This window comes from Aphelocoma coerulescens, chromosome 2, assembly GCF_041296385.1.
Source record: "Aphelocoma coerulescens isolate FSJ_1873_10779 chromosome 2, UR_Acoe_1.0, whole genome shotgun sequence".
Taxonomy (NCBI): Eukaryota; Metazoa; Chordata; class Aves; order Passeriformes; family Corvidae; genus Aphelocoma; species Aphelocoma coerulescens.
In genome coordinates this window covers 120,215,215-120,236,595 of record NC_091015.1, presented here as the reverse complement: position 1 = coordinate 120,236,595, position 21,381 = coordinate 120,215,215, and the positions used below count along the sequence as shown (strand labels likewise).

Genomic DNA, 21,381 nt, shown 5'->3' with positions numbered 1-21,381 from the left:
ATTTCTCTTCATAGCCAGATTGTTGTCTTTTAATCTTTTTGGGGGCCAGGGGAGAGAAAGGGTGTGTCAGTCATATAGATAAAATGTTGTAAAGAGAAGGGGGTGGATAGATGGCTTGCAAATATGGCTTTCAGTTCAGTTGCCCCACCTCAGTTTCCTTGCTGCTCTGCGGTATTCCTTGTCAGCTGTTATTTCCAGTTCTGATCTTTGGCTTCTGGTGCCCAGCTGAACTACAGAGGCTGCCCACCTTCTCTGCTGTATAATTTTCAAGGATTTAACACAGCAATTTTTCTTCTTCTCCGCTGCCATGTCATTTATCAAGTCCAGCAATCAAACAGAAATGAACATCAACAAAATATGTTGCTTGTTTCTGAAAGTGTCACGGGATCAAAATCTGCATGCTTCACCTAGCAAAATGCATTGCAAAATCTAACAGTGGGCTCTTGCTGGTCAGAGTGATCATGGCACAGCAAGTGAGCTTGCCATGTTTTTTTTTACTTCTAAAATGCCCCTGTTTTTCCAAATATGTCTAGAGGGGTAATACACCTCCTTGACCTTATTTTCTGTTGTTCAAATCCTGCCTAGTGTTAAATCCCTCTGCTCACCTCCAGGTTTAATACATTTAAAATTGCTTCTTGAGTGAGGTGAAGGAAGCAATTGAAGGGGCTGGGGGATATATTCTGTCTGCTTTACATCTTTGCATCTCGTGTGCTTGTTTTCCCCACTTTGTTTGGAGAAAGACTGACAAGTAAGCATAACATGCCGAGTAAGTAGAGAAACTTGCTGCCTGTGAGGTTTCTGATGAAGATGCTTTGTTTTAAACAGCATCAAGGTTTCCAAACGATGGCCCTCCAGCTTTTAAAAAAAAGAAAGAAGGCAAGTTAAATGTACATCTTGTACCCTTCTGTTAAGAAATGCTTTTATTTCTTCATATCATTAAGAGGTTAAAGATGGAAACATAATTTTGTGGAGCTGGCCTTTTATTACAAAGTCAGGGTATCCAATATTTAAATGATAAATGGACCTGCTCAGGTCTTGGTCAAATTGTTTCATAAAGTTAAGAAATTAAAAATTTGCCCACAACAAAAATGTCCACAGCATCTTTATAACTCCACAAGATAGCTGTAGAAATACTTTCAATTTTTTTTTTTCTTTTTTTTTGTGGGTGTTAATGCCTGAGATTTCTCTGTAAAACGGATGACTGTCTTCACTGGCAGTCTTTTTGTCCCTGATGAAATGTAAAAAAAAAAATCTGTGTCTGCAAGTGTTTTGTGTCTCTCCTTCCATTCTTCTTCTTATTCTTCAACTGTGTCAACAGTATGTGAGGATAAATAAAATATCATCAAGAATGCTGATATCATCTTCCTTTTCCCTTTTCCCTCCTCTTACTTACAATAATGTGGGGCAAAGGTCTACTTAACATAACACAGTTACGATAACTAGTACATTTGTATTTCTGCTATGATGAGAGGTCTGCTGTAGTGAGACATCCACTGTTGCTGCTTCTTCTCAGCAGTGTTAATTATTCTTCAGGCTCGTGTAGCGTGTGTATGCAAACACAAAATAAGTGATCAGGGAGTAGGATATTTTTGGTTTTATTTGTTGTGTCAGTGACACTTCCACTCTGACACAAACTCACAGCACAACACTCCTGATCTGTAATGAGGTTATGTCCCAGGATGTGTGTTAAAAGCACTAAATAGTCCCTTGCTTATTCAAAATCCTCATTTATCTGAATTAATTTTGTGTCCCCCATTTCATTTGGGTAAATTAGGTTTCACAGTTTCACAATTTGATCACAAGTCTCACAATGTTCAGTACTTCTTTTTCAACCTGAGCCCCCGAAATGACAGTGCTGCCTCAAAATCTCAGCCTTCGTTTAAAAAAAATTGAAATACTCACTTTCCTTGTTTCACAGAAACCCTCTGAGGGGAAATGCCCAGTGCAGACTTCCAGCCATACCCTCAGTTAAATCTCATGGTTTTTAACCCATTCTGCCCATTCTGCAGCACATGGCTTAAATAAATTTTATTTCAGTGACTGCTGAAACCCTTGTGCATGTACACACAGCATACATGTAGGGTTGAACTGGCTCTTCCTCCCTTTCTTCCTGAGTTCCTCTGTTTTTTCTTACCTCTTCTTGTTTAAATAAACTGACACACAGAGTGAAAACTCAGTGGACCTTTTGGAGAATACTTCAGCCAGCAAATGTAGTCTCTTAAGTTATTTATTAGAGTATATCTTAGTAAAAGGCTAATGTCTTACAGTGGTCAGCCACCTATCTCTTGCTGTTACAGGCATGTTTTTCATATCACATTTCAGATTTCCTCAGAGCTTTACAAGTGTTTTTTGGTTTCTCACTGATGTTAATCACCTCATAATCATTTAATGTCAGGCCACATTTTTCTCCAACTCTGTAACTTTTATCTGGAGAGGCTATATACTGACCTGACAGCCTATACTTTTATTTTTCTCATAATGAGCCTGTATTTTTTCCCTAGTTTGATGCTTGATATTTGTAACCTGCTGTTCTTTTTAATTGCTTATTGTTATTAATGATATAGGGGTAACTTTGTTGGCTTGAGACATCTGGATGTAAAATACATCTATCATTATTGCCATAGGAGCTGCACTAAATTACTCAAGCTCTGCCCGGAAATGTATGCTACTCTGCATTTCTTCAGTGAACTTGGAATGAAGGTTAAATTGAGGCTTTGCTGTGCCTGTTCACACAGGATTCATGCCCTTGTCCTGCTTCTGCTCACCACTTCTTCTGCTCCATTCGCCTTTCCAGTCTACCTCCTTCTTTGTTTATTGTTGCTACTACATCTGTTCTCCTTCCCCGGCCAATCCTTATCTGTCTGATAGCTCTCGTTTTAGCCAATTCTTCTCTCTTTCTTCTACTCTGATGTTTTTCCTCTTGTTTTCTTATTGTTTGAAGTTCAGAACTTTGCCATTCTGTTACATCAGAGTTCACTGGAGGAAGGGGCTGTGTTCTTAGGCACCACTCCTCAATGGCTAGCATGGTGGGAAATGGTATCTTTGCTTCAGTGAGGAATTAGGTTTGATCAAGGGTTGGAATAAATTTGTTAACAGTGGCATTTAGAATCTGGGAAAATAAAGCCAACCCCCAAACATGTAACATATAGAGAAAGAATAACTAATTGGCCCTCATTATTCTCTTATCCACAAATGAAGAACTTTTAATATAAAAATTCCAAAAGCTGTTTGTTCAGCTCAGTGTGAAGTCTTAGTACCAGCAGAGCAAGTGGGAAGGAGAGTGGAGCAGGTTTAGAATGAAGTCTGGTCCTTTTTTGATATGTGGGCCGAAAGCTGCTTGCTTGCTTTATAGCAGAATCAAAGAGAGACATAGGGAAAGGTTAGCGCAAATTAAAGCTGAGCTTTCTCATGCTTTCCTAAATAAAACAGCAAACTAAATCAGATGAGCAATATAAATAATTCTTTATATTAAATTGAGCTTTATCATTTTAATACATTGCTGTACAAGGAGATCTCCCCTAACTGGCAAAGCAGTTTGCTCACGTGAAAAGAATCTAATTAAATGCCCAGTTACCAGCATAGACCTGAGGGCCTTCACAGCCTGAACCTCTTCTTCCTCCCTGGTTTTTCTGAGGGTTGAGGGTGAGGAAATGGAGGTTAAGGGGAAAGAAAGCAGAAAGTTGATACACCCCAAAGTGAGTTGAAGAGCTGAATCAAAATCCCAGCAACTGCTGCTCATTCCAAAGTGTCCCTCACCTATGTAAAAAGAGGCCAAATAATCTTTGACTCATATAATAGCATTAAGATTTGGAAAACAAAATATCAGTAGTATCTGATATATTAGGAAATATGAAAAGCACTGTTATTTCTTCATGCTCTTTATTCAAATATCCAATATAACAGGAAAGCCCTACCCTATCCTACTCTCTTTTTTTTTTTTTTTGCCATTTTTCTTTTTTCTTCCCTATCTTTTAAGAATAAGAAGGCAATTCTTTGTAGGTTTAGATAAACAACATTTTAGCATTTAGAGACTTTATCTTCCAGACATCTAATAGCTTCCTGCCAAAAGAAGGAAGGCAACTCTAACCCTTTCTGTATACTCAGAACAAAAGAAATACCTGATGAGACTTGTGTATGAAACAAAATTTCTACTGCTGGTCCACTGTAGTGTAGAATTAATATTGACACTTTGATTGGCTCCATGTGAGATGTTTTCCCAGTACCACTAAATTTAGAACAGCTTGCATTTAGTTTATGCAATATGAAATATCCTCCCCTGCCTTAAAAATTCATCTTTTCTTTGTGCAATACTTAAAAGTAGATATACCTGTACTTCAACGAGTTCCAGAAGACCCTGATGAGTGGGCATTACTAGTAGGCATGTAACATGAAATAACAGAGAAAGCTGGTTTTCCAACCAGAAAGCAAGAACAAGAAAACAAAACTGTAGTCTACACAGTGAACAAAAATACTGAAAGTGAATGAATAATGTTTAAAAAGCAAAACGTTTTTATGTATATTTTTACTGTGCTTAGTTCTTCTGAATACAAATGTGATACTTTTATTATTTTTCCCCCTACAGTTTGATTAAATCATTAATATCTACTTAGCTCAGGCAGCCTCTGAGCCATTCAAATTGCAATTTGACTTTACTAGAGAAGATTTGGTCGAAAAGTTTTTCTGGAAATAGGCTCTTAGTTCACATAAGAGAACAGAGAAATACTCAGTTACAACCTTAATTCCAATACTGTGTTCATAATGGTGGCCAGATTAAGCAGGGTCTGATTCTTCCACCACTGTAATTTAGTAAGAGAGTTTTCATTCTCTATTTGGGATGCAGTTCTGGGGTATGGTTTCTTTATCTGTAAAATTCAGAAAATAATCTGTATCTCACTGTGCAGTGAGAGGATGGAGGGCTTGATCTTGCACACTAAAGCAGAATTCAGTTCCACAAAAAGTCTAGACAGGAGTCTAGAAAGATGGGAGGCCTGCTCTCCTGAGCTAGTTATGCCAGCATTTGAAGGATCAGTCACCAAGTTTTTAATCAGTGCTCACTAAGTGCTATTTGAAAAGGTAAATGTTGAGCTGGATCATCTGTCTACAAATAACTCATAGCACTCAGCTTATTCCTACTGGTTTAAATTTCTTTTTATATCCCATGGTAATATTGTTTCCAAAATAAGCTCCATCACATGGGATTTTATTGCAATGATGGAGTGTAACCTTGTAATGTGTGTAGCAATGTGGTGCAACAGAGACTTTTTTTCTGAACAAATTTTAATACCTTTTTCTGGTGCAGTTACAGACAAGGAGTAGCAAATTATGCATGTCCCATCAGTTGGTGAGTAACCCTGTTGCTGAATTCCTGAACTCTCTCCTGATAGCCAGTTGCCCAGAAAATGCTGTTGTTTGATGGCAAGGGGACTTGCTGTATTCAAATTGTTCTTACTTGAGGTGAATACATGACACTTATTAAGAAATCAACCCTGCCAGTTGCCCTTTTTTATTTTCATCCAGCCTCACTGAAGCCAGACAATTTGTGGCTTTAACAGAACATACAAGGCACATGTGGTAAGAGGAGTTCACTTACAAGCAGCCAAAGTGAGTGCAACCAAGCAAAAAAGTGAACAGTTGGTGAAGTGAAATGCATCCCTTGCTTCAGACAAAAAATACAGTGGAATGAAAGATGCAGTAGACTGGCTTTCCCTTAAGCAGATCTAATTTCAAAATCTGTCCCTGGAGAGATGAACTTTTGCTTTAATTGAGGAGGTGGATCCCAGCTCTTTGTCACTCCATCAGTCAGCACCCTTTGCTGTAGCTTTAGCTGTACACTGCAGAAGGCTGTAGGATTTATTTCCTGCTTGTTGAATAAAGCTTCGTACGCAGTGCTGCTGGGAGTTAGCATGGCCTGGCCTCAGCAGCACAGTGCAGGTCCCACCCTCTCCCTTCTGCTGAAGGCCAGTATCCTTCAAGGCAGTGTCATATCCTGGTCCCTACCTTCCCCTTGAGAGGCTACAATTGTTGGTGACTCAAGAGTTTAGGATTGTTACTAGGATCTTGTCTACCACCTTCCCTGGATGGGGCAGAGTCTTGCCTAAAACTCATTCTGAACTGAAAAGAAAGCAAGGGGAAAGACGCTGCTTGGGTTGCAGCCTGATGTTTTGAGTTTCTTCAGCTAACATCATGATTTTGACTGAAAGTGGTATTAAGAGTAAACACAGACCAGCATGCAGGCACCTACATGAGCAGTAGTAGGTGGCACAAGAGGGAAGGTGTGCAGGATAACTGTGCCAAGACCGTGACTGAGGAAGGAAGATATTTCCTTCTCCTGCCCTCCTGTTTCCTAATATGTGGTGACTTGCCCTGGACAGTCCAGGAAAACACAGGTGTACCTCTGTCTTTCCATCCAGTCCTCCATCCCATCCCACCAGGATTGAATCCTTAGTTAGGACTTTAGCAAAAACTGTTTTTCTATGACAAGTTGTTCTCACAGCTGTAAATTCCAGCTGTATTCTTCTTCCTGCTGCAACTTCCAGCTGTATGCTTTGCCTTTACTATGTCTCCTCATTTATCACTATATTCCTATCCTTTCCATGTCAACTTCCAAAAATAACACTCTGGTGGATAATGTTCCTCATTTGGGGGGTTGTGATAATGTTTGAGAAATTGAAAATGGTGGAAGTATTAGTGCAATCAAGGAGAAATTATGAACGTGGTGCTGGAGACTTCAGGCACTGTTGCACTTCAGCTTCCAGGCTTGGAAAGCTGTTATGTGTTCTTTAGCATGTGAGGGTACATGTCATGCACATACTTGCCACAGTGGGCCCTAAGACCAAATATTGAGCAGGAATGAGGTTGTCTGAAGTGGCACAGGGAAGCTGATGGTTGCGTAGGTGTGTGGCCAGCAGAATTAAAAAGATGCAGGCAAGCACAGCACTTATAAACTAGGAAGCATAAATGGCTGTACACTCTGGAAATTATAGTGTTATAGGGTGTTTTTTGTCCTTCCCCAGTTTTCTGTGTGAGATGTTGTAGCCCAGGGGTTAGCTGTCATCCATGGCATTGCTTCCTTACTCCTCAGATCTCTGGCTTATAAATGTGTGCTGCAAAATTAACTCAGGCAAGAGTGAAAGCAATGCGAAGGAGAAATTGATTAAGGGGCATGGTTTGCTTGCTAAAAAAATTATAAAGAAAACACATTGAATGTGGGAGCTGGGCATGTTTTAGACCTAAAAAAAAAAATACAGGGCCTGCAAGCCATTTCATTCCTGTGTTTTGTGAGGAGGGCAGAGTTTACATGACTTCTTAGCAGATGCTTTTGAGCATGAGCCCAGCGTCGTGATGATTTGCCAGGAGGGCATCATCATCCTAGGACCTTTGCCGATAGATTTATTCAGAGTAGAAGGCACAAGGACCCTTCTGGACAATCTCGAGGGTGAATAAGAGAAAGAGTTACTTATAAACTGTTACAAATTGGTACTCAGTAATGGCTGTGGTGTTGATCAGACAATATAAGAGGGCCCCCAGTGGTTACTGACTTAACAGCTGCATGTAAGTCAGCCAGTGAACATTGGCTTGTAGCTGCTCTAGTTTTGTTTTTATTGAAGAGCAAGAAGCATAAACATGGGACACACAGTCTAGAGTCTGCTTAAAGGGTTCCACTTGTTTAAAGTGTATATTGAAATGTCAGGGCCTTCCATGAAATGAACAAGCTGTGCCTTGAGTTGGTGACACAAATTGGGCCAGGTCATCCAAAGCACTGGCTCTACGGGAGGTGCAAGTGGGAGCATCCTGCCTGCTGTACAAGTTGCTCAGTAACTCTGCAGTATAAGAGTAGCCAATACAAAGACAGAGGATCCCCAAATATATGTTCAGCACGAAGACTGATTATATTTGGTTTTATAGCTGGTTGTCAAGTTAGTTGCTGAGGTAATGGGCTGCACCTCAATTAAAATCTACCTGCCTGCATTGAAACATTTAATATTTGTGTAAATATTAAACATTTATATGAATATTAAATGCATTTATTTGGAATTGATTCATGTTTACATTTTCCCACTATCTGAATAAAGATTGCAAATGAAAAGTAATTTACTTATGCAGAAATTCTGCATGCATCAAACTCATTTGACTGCCAGCAGTGGATAAACCATCCCCTCCATCTTGCAAGGTCTTAATCATGTCCAAGCTCATATCCCAACCATGTAAGGGCAACAGTAAGCACCAGTTCTGTGCTGTACAGTGGGTACTTTGTTCTTGCCTTCCTCATGGTGTTGTTGGGCCCATAATGTGAAGGACGTGCTGACTTGTTTTACGATGTACCACACCAGGGAATGCAGTGCGTAGTTTTCTGTTAGATTTGGAAAAGTGCAAGCTTTATATTGAAGGTTCATTTCTTTTTCATCCTTCAGCTAACTCATTTGCACTGTAATGTACTTTCCTATTCCTCCTCCTGATACTTGCAGCTTTTATACCTATTTTGCAAGCCATACTTTTAGTCTAATCCATACAGCAGTTGTCTAAAATTCCATAGCATTGCTTATTTCTTACCTATAACTCTTAATAAAAAATAAGGCTGTGCCAGCCTATTATATCCTTAATAGAATATTCTAATGGTTATTAAATCAATTGACTCTGAATCTCACTTTAATAAATGAGTCAGACAGTATTTTCCAATTACTGTCAGCCGCCACCTTTCCAAAGAGCAGATTATTTTGATTGAATTTTTTAAAGCTGCTCAGCACTTTTTTTTTCTTTTTTTTTTCCTTTTTTTTTTTTTTTTTTTTTTGCCTGTGTAAGAGCAAAGAGCAGCAGCTCTGTTCTGCAGGGAAGGAGAGCCCTTTTGACTGTATCTGACACTCCATTCCATTTCAGATTTAACCCAAATGGAAACTGAAAATGTGACATTTCACTGGCCCTTTATTTATTAATGATATCATATTTTGCACTTCCATAGCACCCTATCAAATTGTTTGTTAAACGTGGAGATCTAGACAGGGGCCACTGTGTAAACAGAGCCTTTTGCATCTTCTTTCCACATCTGGCACCTTTTCAAGATTTGCCACACCCTGTCTTTTCCATGCCAGTGGGAGATAAAAGACTGGCCGTGCTTTTAAATTGTCTATGGAGAGCGGAGAACAGGGACAGAGCCTTGTTCCCTCATTCTTCCACAATTCTGTGTGATCCAGGCAAGTTGTGTGTCAAGAAATATAATCTTATACCTTTTCAAAGGCAGATGGCAGTGATTCTGGGTCTTCTGAGTATGGTAGATAGTCCTGGACTCTTCTCCAGCACCTGTCTTGGTTGTATTAAAAGTCTTAAGGGATACTAATTAGGTCAGCCAGTTAAAGTAGAAATTGAAAATTAGCACCTCTTCTTTAAGGATGGGTATTCTGAGAAACACAGGCCACACTGTCATGCCCAAGGTGATAAGAGTATGTCAGTGCTGGAGTGTGGAATGGAAGCCAGCACTCCTGACTCTTCTGCCAATACTGTACACTTCACTGTCTTCCTTAAATTTAAATCATTCTGGTCTCACATTCTTGAATTCAAGGACTGAAATCTTGCCCTTTGTTCCAAGGACGTAACAGGGCAGGTGATATGCACAAAATGGGTGAAAAAATATGTGAAGGGAGGGGTTTATAACTTGCTAACGACTTAGGAAAAATATTTTTCTGTTAGTTATACAAGTGTAGTCTTATTTTAAATACAGTCCTTAGAACTTGGAGACTAAAAACATTTTATTTTTAAGAGAAAGCTTAGGTTCTGCACAAATTGGTGTCTCTTGCCTGGGGAAGTTTCCTATCTGCCCCAGGCGAGTGGGTGAGGGGATTTTTCAAACCCTGTTTATAAGCCTTTAGGAAAATCATATTTGCAACATAGAATAATCAAAGTGGTTTTGATGTTTGTGACCAGGAGATCACCTTGGATCTGAGTACTATGAGAAATACAATAAGGGTCACATTTAATGGGTTTCAGTTCTTATTGAACAAGTACAATTTCTGTGTAATTAAAATCAGTTTTGCTTAGGCATCAGGAGTACACGCCTTTCTTCCTACTGTTTCCTTCATCAACTAAGGTAATGGAAAGACAAAAAAAAGCCTTCTCTGTCTTTGTAGCTCCATATAAAAATATTTCTTTTTTGGAAGTCTTTCTTCCTTAGAATGTTTGAAGAACTCCCCGTTCAGTGTTCCCATGCTCAAGAATGATTAGCATGGTTCATTTACACTTTGCCAACAGTAACTCTGTGATTTGAGAATTGTCATCGATTATCTTCACCTTGACTTGTGGAAGATCCTGAGATGGAGCTCCCTGTGTCCTAATTGCTTTGAATGTGTGTATCAGCACAAACAGTTTGATGGAGAAAATTCACCCTGCAGGTTTCCTAACTTGTAACTGCCCTTTGTGGGGAACTTGCACCATCTCCAGAACTGTCTGTTCAGTAATGACCATGGCAAGGATATGCATATAGCAGAAATATTGTCTGTCAGTCTGTACAGTCCTCAAGCTCTGCAGCTTGTAGAGGTAGTCAGCAACATTGAACACTGCTTTCAGGAAGGATTGGTAGAGGAGAAAAGGAAGTTTGCAGTTTGCTGTGTCTGCATGGGAGTGATGTAATTTTGTGTAAACCTTTGTCTTTGTTGGGTTTCATCTGTCCCTTCTTATTGTGAAGAACTCTGACACCTCATAGAAATCACACAATGGTAATTTTCAGTAGTCCCACCTGCAGAATGGCCACCACCACCTGGCTTAGCTCACACTGTCTAAAGCCCACTAATTCCCCCCCTTTTGCAAAAGATGTCATGACTTACACAAAGGCTAAATTTAGCTTTTGGACTAATGAGAAGTGAAAGCTGGGGGCTACACTGACATTTTTTTTCAATTCTGATAAGTCACTAAGGGTCATTTGATGTGGGAATGTTGCCCCACTCAGCTGCAGGAGCACTGCGTCATGTTCTCTTTACACTAGTGGGAAGGGTTGTTGTGTGGGATGCAAAGCATGGTCTGTGCTCTCGCCGTCCTTCGCGAATGCCCGTCATCACAGTCACTGATCATCGCTGCAGGCAGCGCTGTGTCCGGCGGGAGGCTGGCAGCCTGGCATTTAGGTGTTCAGCGTGGGCAGGGCGCTCTCCTAAATCGCTCCTTCCCAACTGAGAAATGGCAGGGAGCTGTGCCAGTCGCCAAGCACTTCATTCCCGCTTGTTTTTTAATAATCAGATACAGTATTTACCTGCGAGATCAATGCTACTCGTGTAGCACACCAGTGACATACAGAAGGACCTTTTCTAAGCAGCGCTGTGGGAATTGAGGCCTCTGCAGCAGGGCTGGAAGCCACTTCTTACCTAGCAACTGTTTCTAAGTAGGACAGCCGCTGACTGCCCTCATGGCGGAGTGGATGAATCCTGCAGCACCCTCAGGAAGGGAACCTGGTGCCAGGCACCAGCCGGCCTTGGAGGACAATGGGAGGAAGCAGAGGAACAAGCGGCAGGGAGCGGGAAGGGTTTTAAAGCCACAGGACGTGGACGGGAAAGCTGCGTCAGAAGGCACATGGGGACTTTTCTGGGCTGTTCAGAGGAGAAATGCAAATAAAGAGGGAAAAAATCCAGGATTGTCAGAAAGGAAGTTTTGAAATCCTGCAGCTTGCAAAAGGTTTCATGTATGCCCACAGGACTGGGAATGTGGAGCAGGAGTGATGTGAGGGTATAAACTACCCACCCTTCTCACTCTAGTTATAAGAAACTCCACCTCAGCCAGAGTGCCAAAAACTGCATTCACAGTTCTTACCCATGGTAGACAGGATAATGTGTGATCAGCATTGAATTCCTTGCGTGCTGTTTTGCAGATGTACTTGGTTGTGACTGGGTGTCTCTGCTAAGAAATGATGTTTCAGGTCATAGTCATCATTTCCTACTGAAGGCTAATGCTCTGCAGTCCTGTTTGGTGCTAAGTGCAAGTGGAAAAATCTGTGTTCTTAATGCCCAGTCAAGCTCTGTATATTCTGAAACACTCTGGGTAAGAGAACGCTTCAGCCGTTGTAGGTGCTGAGGGGCACCCATTTTCCTGAGCTTAGGGAAAGAAAAAGCTGCTCCACTTCACAGATTGTTTTGGACTTTCTCATTGTAAGGGCTGTGGTGAATTTCACTTTTCCTTTGATTTCTCCTGCAGATGAAGGATTGAACCATGAATGCAAACTCTGCAATCAGACATTCGACTCTCCTGCCAAACTTCAGTGCCACCTGATAGAGCACAGCTTTGAAGGCATGGGGGGCACCTTCAAATGTCCGGTGTGCTTTACAGGTAGGAGCCCATCACTGCTTGTCCCAGTCATGCTCTTAGCTTGACCTTGCAGAACTCCCTGAAAAAATGTGTCCTGTGCTGGCTTTAGGTCTGTTCTAGGAGGGAACATTACATTTCGCTCATTAGTAATATTGATTAGAAATCGTTTAGAAAGCTGAGCTCCTTGGAAGGTCAGTCATCCATCTGTAAGAAGTGCATTTCAAGCTCTTCTTTCGGAAGTTTGAGATTTTTATAATTAGAGAAGTGATAGTCTGTTACCTTCCACAGTTTCACATTCATTACTTCCATGTTTCAAACTTGCCAAGGTTAAAACTGTCCATAAATTTGTGTTTTAAAGCTACAGATGTTTCCTCTAAACCAATAAAACTCAGAGCAGAATTTGGCCCCAGTTCCCAGGCATAGCCTGTGCAGCAGCATTCTCCTCTGATGGGGTAAGAAAGCCCACATGCGTGTGTTTGTTGGCTTGTGGTGAGAAGAAACACCCTTGTAATGTGATTTAGAAAGCAAACCATGCTGTCTTGCCACAAGTCAAGTTCTGCTCTCCCCTGATACAAGTCCAAGTGTGGAATAATCCCCCCTGAGTCAGTGGTGTTATTCACTAGTAAAACCCAAGTGAGAAAATAACTTGACCCAGTAGGGCTAAGCACTGCAGTGTTTGGGCCATAATGAAGAACAGAAAAATGCTGTTGTTGGAAATGAAAACACATTAAAAGGATGCCTACTGAGTTGTTGTGAGTTTTTTTAAGGACTTCTTAACAGAACATTTCATAAAATGATAACCTAAAACATGAATGTTAATATATAGCTTGCATTCCCAATTTTGCTTTAAAAGATGAAAATCAAAGATAATCACAAACATGACAAAACACACTTTAGGTATTGACACATCAATGGCATGCTGATTCTGGAATCCATTCAAGGTTTCTGTTTTCCATTAATGGAAGTGAAGGATTTTCATTGATAAGGAAATAGACCCTTTAATACCTTCATTTTACTTCTCTTTGTTTGGCAGCTCCATGCCCAGTAAACCTAAGCAAGTGCTACGGAGGAAAATTAAATCTGAATTTTTCGTCTTTCAGATACAGTGGCTGGTGATGATTATTACCTCAATGTGTTCAGGTTTCACACATTTCTGTGGGTTATAAACTTAAAAAAAAGACATAGTTCATCTTCACTGCACAGCTTGTCTGAGCATGGATAGTACCACCACAAACAATTTGTCTGTAAAGTGTCTGTGTTCAATAATTCTTTCAGTTAGGCATTTCTTCAAGTTTTTAGTTTTATTACTGATTCTACTAATTTTTTTCCTTGTTTTTGTTTACACATTATGGTGTGATCTTTTTTTAGTGTAATGGCATGGGTCTTCAGTTTCCAAGTTTGGGGTGTTGTAAATGCAACATGAGAACTTGCATATGTAAAGAGTACACACTGAGGGTTCTCCATGTGACCAAGTTTCCTGATAAAACTAATCCTTCAATTTCTGAGCCAGTAACCTTGTAAAATGTGTTAAAGAGTATAGAGATAAGTCGATTCCAATCTGTGTGAAATACTTCTTGCTTTTTGCTGATGGGATAAATAGACAGTGAGCATTAATCACAAACAATGATGGTTTATTAGCAATATGCCATTAAAATGATTTCAGCACATCTTGCTAGAATATTAACAAGAAGTAAAAATCACCAAAATAAGTTTTATATGGAAAATGGAATCTGATCTTTTTATTTTCAAGGGTAATGAGAAATGTGATTAAAATGTATGACTCAGAAGAACAATATTCTGATGTTTTTTGTTGCCTTGCAATTAGAATAATTTTAATGATTAGGAGTGGAGTCAAAGTCAAATGCCAGCATCTTTAATAAATCCTTTCCCTGCCTATACAGATTAATATTGTAGATGCAAACTTTTTTAGGTCACAGTGCACCAGGCATCCATCAGAAGTCAGTGCTGCCAACCCAAACACTGCCTCTGGCATATACAATTTAATTATTAATAGTATGTCTCCTAGGTAAACTGTTACACAGTCTTAGGGCCTTGTTTTGTAGTCATTAAAATTGAACATGTTTATATTATTGAAACCCTTGCATTCAGTGTGTAGGCAGAGTTGATCTTAAAGTATCCAAAGAGAATTTACCTGCAGTTCTGTTTCACATTTATAGACATTGCCCCGGTATAGCTGTGGGATATAATTTTTTACATTAACACATTTAAATACAGAGCTGTTTGTTATATTTAACTGTAGGCACACAGAGTAAACAGGACTTTGGCATCTGTGCTTTTCAAACCTGTTGGTTGCTAGGAAATAAGTTTTGTATGTGTTCAATCAAAGTGCAGTAAGCATGAAGAAATAATTCTGAATAGGAAATGGCATTTTTAGATACTTTATACTCGAAATCTTCATCGGTTGTCCTGATAGGGTCACCTTTTATTCTTTGCCAATTGTTGGGATTTTTTTCCTCACACCAGGGATCTGTTTCAATTCATTTGTTTTAGAAGCAGCATCACACTTTGTAGATAAATGACATTCATTGGTACCTATTATAGCAGCAGTATAAGCTGAAATCCGACTGCACTACCTAATTTTAGGTCTTGAAATTGCTCAGTGTTATTGGAAGATTGTTTATAAAAAACTCTTCACTTACGATATGAAAGAATGAAAAGCTTGTTGTTTGTCTATTATTTCAGTGTTTGTCCAAGCAAACAAGTTGCAGCAGCATATTTTCTCAGCCCACGGACAAGAGGACAAGATCTATGACTGCACACAGTGTCCACAGAAGTTCTTCTTCCAAACAGAGCTGCAGGTACCACACTTGTTTGATGCCATGAAGATTTTTGCCTTTTTTTTTATACCTCTGTTATACCTTTTTACAACTTCTGTATTCCTAGTGCTTTTTGCCTACATTCTTGGACTTGTTTGTTAAGCTAAGAGACTAAACATTTTAGAAGCTTTGTAGCTAGGGATCAGTGTGCCCCAGACCCCAAGGTCCTCTCCAGAACACATTCTGTAAACCAAGATAGAACCATCCAGGGGAAGGCTCCTTGGGGAGGGGGGCTCACTTGAGCCTCTCATTGGGGAACCTTTGATAGATATGCTAATTAGTAAAACCTATAATGTTATACCCAGTGTTGGGGGGGAGACACTCGGCGGGGTGCATCTCGATGCACATGACCTGGACGTGTGCACCTAAGGATCCTTAAAATAAATACCAAGGTAAAATCCCTTTTTCCTTCTAACCATGTTTGACTCTTGATTTTTAGACCAGGAAAAGGCATCATGTTACCTGGGGTTTATAATAGCATTATGTATTTGATAGCTGAGTTTGAAGCTGTACTTGCCATGACCTCCTCTGATACTTGCTTATCATCAGGATGGGAATTAGAGAAGGACAAGAGAAATTGCAGGTGATTCAACCCATGCTGCTTCAAAAAGGTGCTGGCAGAAAGCCACCTGGTACAGAGCTGAATTTCAGGATTCTTGCGCTGTAGGTTGTTGCAGCTCAGGTATTCTCTAGAAGAGAGAAATGGGCATCCTATTTTTCTGCTTGATAGCCATAAAACATTAAGTAAAGCAGTGAAATGGAAAATAAATGTATTCTTTTGTCTTTAAATGTGAAAAGCTATGCACTGAAGTAGGGGTGCAGTGATGGCAGAGAGGGGAAGTAGGCAGAGTTTCAGAATTTCTCTTTTGACTTGGTGGGAAATAAAAATAGGGTCAAATGAATGGTATACTGTCTTTTTGTGGGCCATTGTCAGATCTGTAACAATACTATTTATAGTGGTAAACAAAAGGAAAGAGAGAAAGAAAGAGAGAAAGAGAGAAAGAGAGAAAGAGAGAAAGAGAGAAAGAGAGAAAGAAAGAGAGAAAGAGAGAAAGAGAGAAAGAGAGAAAGAGAAGAGAGAGAGAAGAGAGAAAGAGAAAGAAAGAAAGAAAGAAAGAGAGAAAGAAAGAAAGAAAGAAAGAGAGAAAGAGAGAGAGAAAGAGAGAAAGAGAGAAAGAAAGAGAGAAAGAAAGAGAGAAAGAGAGAAAGAGAGAAAGAAAGAGAGAAAGAGAAAGAAAGAAAGAAAGAAAGAGAGAAAGAAAGAAAGAAAGAGAGAAAGAAAGAAAGAAAGAAAGAAAGAAAGAAAGAAAGAAAGAAAGAAAGAAAGAAAGAAAGAAAGAAAGAAAGAAAGAAAGAAAAAGAAAGAAAGAAAGAAAGAAAGAAAGAAAGAAAGAAAGAAAGAAAGAAAGAAAGAAAGAAAGAAAGAAAGAAAGAAAGAAAGAAAGAAAGAAAGAAAGAAAGAAAGAAAGAAAGAAAGAAAGAAAGAAAGAAAGAAAGAAAGAAAGAAAGAAAGAAAGAAAGAAAGAAAGAAAGAAAGAAAGAAAGAAAGAAAGAAAGAAAGAAAGAAAGAAAGAAAGAAAGAAAGAAAGAAAGAAAGAAAGAAAGAAAGAAAGAAAGAAAGAAAGAAAGAAAGAAAGAAAGAAAGAAAGAAAGAAAGAGAAAGAAAGATATAGATGTATGTTGAACAAGATATGAAAACAGTTTTGGATGAAGGCATAATTTTGTTATATGTTAACATTCTGCACTGTGTGGCTTGCAGTGAGAAGTGGTGCTGTCATTCCTGATGTACTGTTACATTTTGAGACAACTGCAGAAGACTTTCTAAATTATTTTAGTTCCTATTGAAGTACTAAGTTTGGTTGACAGAGGAAAAATTTTAAGCATTAGGTTTTTTTTTTTGGTCTAAATACTTTTTGAGCTTTTTTGCAAAGTGTGTCCAATAAGGTGAAACTGTTTTTTTAAGGGAAAAAAAAAATTATTTTTGACTAACTGATTTCCACAAATTTTGTTGCTCATCTCTGATTAATAGAAATGAGGGAGCAGGGAGAAGCAGAAACACCAGCAGTTCCCGGAAAGAGAAAGGAGACATTGTTAGGGAAGAAAGATCAAAAAGAAAGAAAACCAGGAAGGGAGAAGGAGCAGATATGCAAAAGACAGTTATGAAAAGAAAGAAACAGAAACAAAAGGTAAAAATTACTTTTAACAGAATTCAGACTGGATTTTAAAAAGCAGAATAGGTAACTGAATTATGAAGATGAAAAGCACACAGAGTGTAGCTATGATGTGTACAATCACCTCCTTACAAGTCTATCCCACCTAAAATACACTTTTATTTAAAAATACATAGGCTCACAAGTAGCTGGCTTCATTTTTTTATTGTAATAAACAAACCACATGTTTTTCCACTCAAAAGTTATTCCTACCCAAGACTTAAGAAAAGATTTTGCTCTTTCCATCTAAGCCTCATTCACTGAAACGTCAACATTACTGAAGCACCTGGTCTTCTAGTGAAGGGAACAAAAGGGTGTTGCTACAGAGAGAAATTCTGCTCTACATAGGCTAGATGACAGTGTGTTGGTAGTTCCATGCTGCAGAAGGCTCTTAATAGACCCCATCTCCACATCCTTAGTGACAGCCTCCCTCTGGCTTATCTACACTTGCAAAAAGGAAGAGGTATTAATTTACTTATACACTTAATTCATTCTGTTTATTGTTCTTTTCATTAACTTGGATAGCCCCACCTCAGTAGGGAATGCATTATGTTTAAAAAAAAGGCAGTGCCATCATGCCATATGCATTTATTTGTTGGGATCACTGTCTTTCTGCTCTTACCTCCAGTTACCTACCCAGGCTGGTGAAAGGGCAGCAAGGCACTTAGGCAGAGCAGTAGGGTCTGCTTTTGCTGAAAATACATTGATCTCCAGCCCACTCTCATTTAAAATCTGTTCCAGGAGGCATTGCTTTGTTCAGGCTATCTACCACCTGAAGCAGTGGAATCTTTGGCAACCGTCCTCCAGGTTGTGCTTCTCTACCTGTTCACATTGCCGTGGTTTGTGCTGGCGCTTGCAGCATAGCTGTGTGCTTATTCTAGCAAGAGCAGCTCCTTACTTTTTAAATTGAATATGCATCTAACATTCTTCTCCCATGCACAGGACATGCTGATCATGTCAGATTAGAAGGCAGGGTCAGCACTCCATGGTTGTAGGGCAGGCAGAGTGGGAACATGAACAAGGTAGAGCAGGGCAGAGCGCAATAGCACAGAAGTCCTGTCCACATGTATGGTCCAGCTGATAATTAAAGGGAATGAATTCAAGCATACAGAAAATATAGGCATTATAATGGTGCTTAACTTGGTGTTTGGCCATGTGTGATTCTTCACTTAGCATTTTCTGGCTCCTGTTCAGAAAGGGTAGCCTATAGGAACATAAGAATCTCCTCATACTATGTTCATCTCACCTTCTCAATGCAAAAATCAAGTAGGATTCTCTTTAGAAGTTTCCATTATTTTACTCCAGATGCTTGCTGGGAATGCAACACAACCCCACAGGACCACATTCCAGGGAGAACAAATGACCAGTCCTGAAAATCAAACCTTCAATGTATTGCTCAACCTTCAAGTTGAAATAATGAAATTTTACAGGAATCTGCTTTTTGTTTTAAGATCCTTTTGACACTTCCTTTGTGCTCTGTATACTTCCTTTAAATGCCTTTGTGCTCAATAGCTATAGAACCAGCTTTAAACTTTTTTAGATACTACCTGCATATGGAGGAAGCAAATGGAAACCTTCTGTAACAGTTAGAAGTTTATGCTTTAAGAGTGTTCCAAGTTGTGAATTTTCATAGTTACATGTTTAAAAGGCTATATGGTGTATTTATACCTCTGAAATGGAGTTGAAAAGGCTTGTCCCTAAAAATGTTTATTCTTTAGCATAGAAAGTTTTTAATAAGACATCCTTAACACAATAAGGGCTTTTCAGAAATAGTCTTCTACAATCTCTAAGTATGAGATAAGGAAGCTGAAAGGTAGATGCATTTATAGGGTGCCTAGATTTTCCCCCAAAGACGAAAATCTTCTAATTGAACATCTGGACCATTCAGTTCTCTGTAGAGGGTGGACATAACTAAAATAGTGTTCTCCATCTATTATCCATAATACTGAATTTTTAATTGATAAGGAAGTAAAGAAACTTATCACTAGTTTATTATTGAATTTTCATTAAATTATGATAAAGGAATTTGTACCTATTAAGATTTCTTTTTCCTGCCCACGTGCTATTTCCAGTGCTTGCTTCTTTTTGCCTTAGTCTTATTGGACATAGGCTTAGATGTTTGCTCTGGTGTTTGTGCTTCTCTTGTCTCTGATTAGGAGTAACCATTTCTTTCTTATTTCCAGTCCTAGTATTAATTCCATAGGATCAGAATTATTTGGGTAGGAAGGGACATTAAAGATCATCTAGTTCCAGCCCCCTGCCATGGGCAGGGACACCTTCCACAAGACCAGGTTGCTCAGAGCCCCATCCAACCTGGCCTTGAACACTTCCAGGGAGGCAACACATTGTGGTGTTTGTGGGGAGGAATAGGAGGAATAAGGTAGCCTTGTGGGGTGTTACTCAGAGTAAATGAATGAATTCGCTTTACTTTTATGCAGATGTTGCTGGATTAGAGAGGTACTGATATCCAATAGAACTGATGAATAATTGTACATTTTTTCTCAGTGTTTTATCAATGATGAGAGTTAGTTTTCAATATGATGCTAGCCAAGATTCCATGATCTCAGCACCATTTTGCCCAATACAAAAATGATATGTCTTTTTGGTGAATTAGGACATTTCCTTAACTTCTTGTGACTAATAATTAGTTGCCCCTGGGGTAGTTAAGTGTCCCCACTTTACAAACATGAAAACTAGAGCAAGAAATAATTGGATCAGCAGTTGCTTCTCATCCTGTTCAAAAGGGACCTGGCCTCAGTGATTCACGCCCTTGCTGCTTCCCATCTGGACTCCATCAGCGCAGAATACCTGGGCATGAAGCCATCAGCCTGTAGGACGTTCCAGCTAATACAGAGAGCTGCAGCACTGGCCCTCAGTAGCAAAGGAGACCAGGAGTGTATTCAATCAGCTCTCTTGCTGTCTATACTGCCTTCCTACATGTTTGTCCAGTTGTGTTCTAAGACTCAGTCCCTAATTTTCTTGGCGGACGGGGTCAAGCACGTCTCAGAGATGAGTCTTCCCATTTTGTAACAATGTGGTAGCTGACAAAGTTCTGCTTTGTGAGTTTTCTATCAAAGAGCTGAAGCTTTTTTGCTCAGGAGCTAGAACTTCCTCACAGACTGGCCTGTGAGAGCATGGAACAAACTTCCACAGCAGTTAAGTATTACAACGGATGTCCTCAACTTATGTTTGTAAGAGCAGGGGGCACCTAGATGTGCCAAAGGCTTCCTTCTCCCATATAAACATACACCTGTATGTAGATTTCTAAACCTTCCTCAAAATCCCAACCCACAGCAACAGAGCTCTACCACAACAAAATACACAGTTCCTTCCCCAGGGAAAGGATGAAAGAAAGAATGAAGCACTCATAGCAGATGTTACTTATGTCGCTTCAAACAGCAGGAGAACATTCTTAGCTCCCAATACAAGCCACTGAAACAAAGCAGGACAGAGGCAGTATAGAAGAGTCTGTGGAAGTTTTATGTAGCTTAATGTGAGTCCTTCTCTGGATTTCCAGTTTTGACATTTTCTTGTTCCAAGGTTAGCACCGTTGAAACTAATCTTCTAGTTTCTTCTGCACTTCTTTAAGGGTTAAACTTTCCAAAGACCTCAGTATTGAAAAATGCTCCCAAAAACTCAACATTTTAAAACAGCCTTTAAAATACCCTTGACCTGAGCTGGAGCAGAACTAAGCAAGCTCTAGGCTATTTCAAGAACTAAAGGCTTGACTGAGACCTTTAGTGGAGACAGTGGCAGAGCTGGGAATCAAACACTACGTTCTCTCATTTGGGGGTCAGCTAGAGAAAACTGCTAATTAACCTGGGCTGGGGTTGTCTCCTTGTGGCAGAGGCCTTCTGGGGCCTGCTGGGAAAGAGATTGGTGTAGGAATAGCATCAGCCATAGCAGCAGTGGCATAGCTACCTCCATCTAGGACTGTTTTGCCAAGGCCCCCACAGTAGTTGAGTCTGTGTACCATGTAGGTCCCAACAGCGAGCCTTCCATGGCAGCGGGGGAGACCGTGAATAATTTATACTCTTTACACAAAAACAGGCACAAAA

At 39.7% G+C, this 21,381-nt stretch overlaps 1 protein-coding gene across 11 annotated transcripts in view; it reads left to right on the top strand.

Moving 5' to 3' along the window:
• The window catches only part of ZNF521 (zinc finger protein 521), a 231,136-nt gene that overhangs the window by 188,314 nt on the left and 21,441 nt on the right, over positions 1-21,381 (top strand). For all 11 annotated transcript variants that reach the window (XM_069004634.1, XM_069004633.1, XM_069004626.1 and 8 more), the window contains 2 exons: positions 12,166-12,297; positions 14,980-15,095. In XM_069004634.1, the coding sequence (XP_068860735.1) occupies positions 12,166-12,297; positions 14,980-15,095 (248 nt within the window). The remainder of the gene's footprint in view (positions 1-12,165; positions 12,298-14,979; positions 15,096-21,381) is intronic.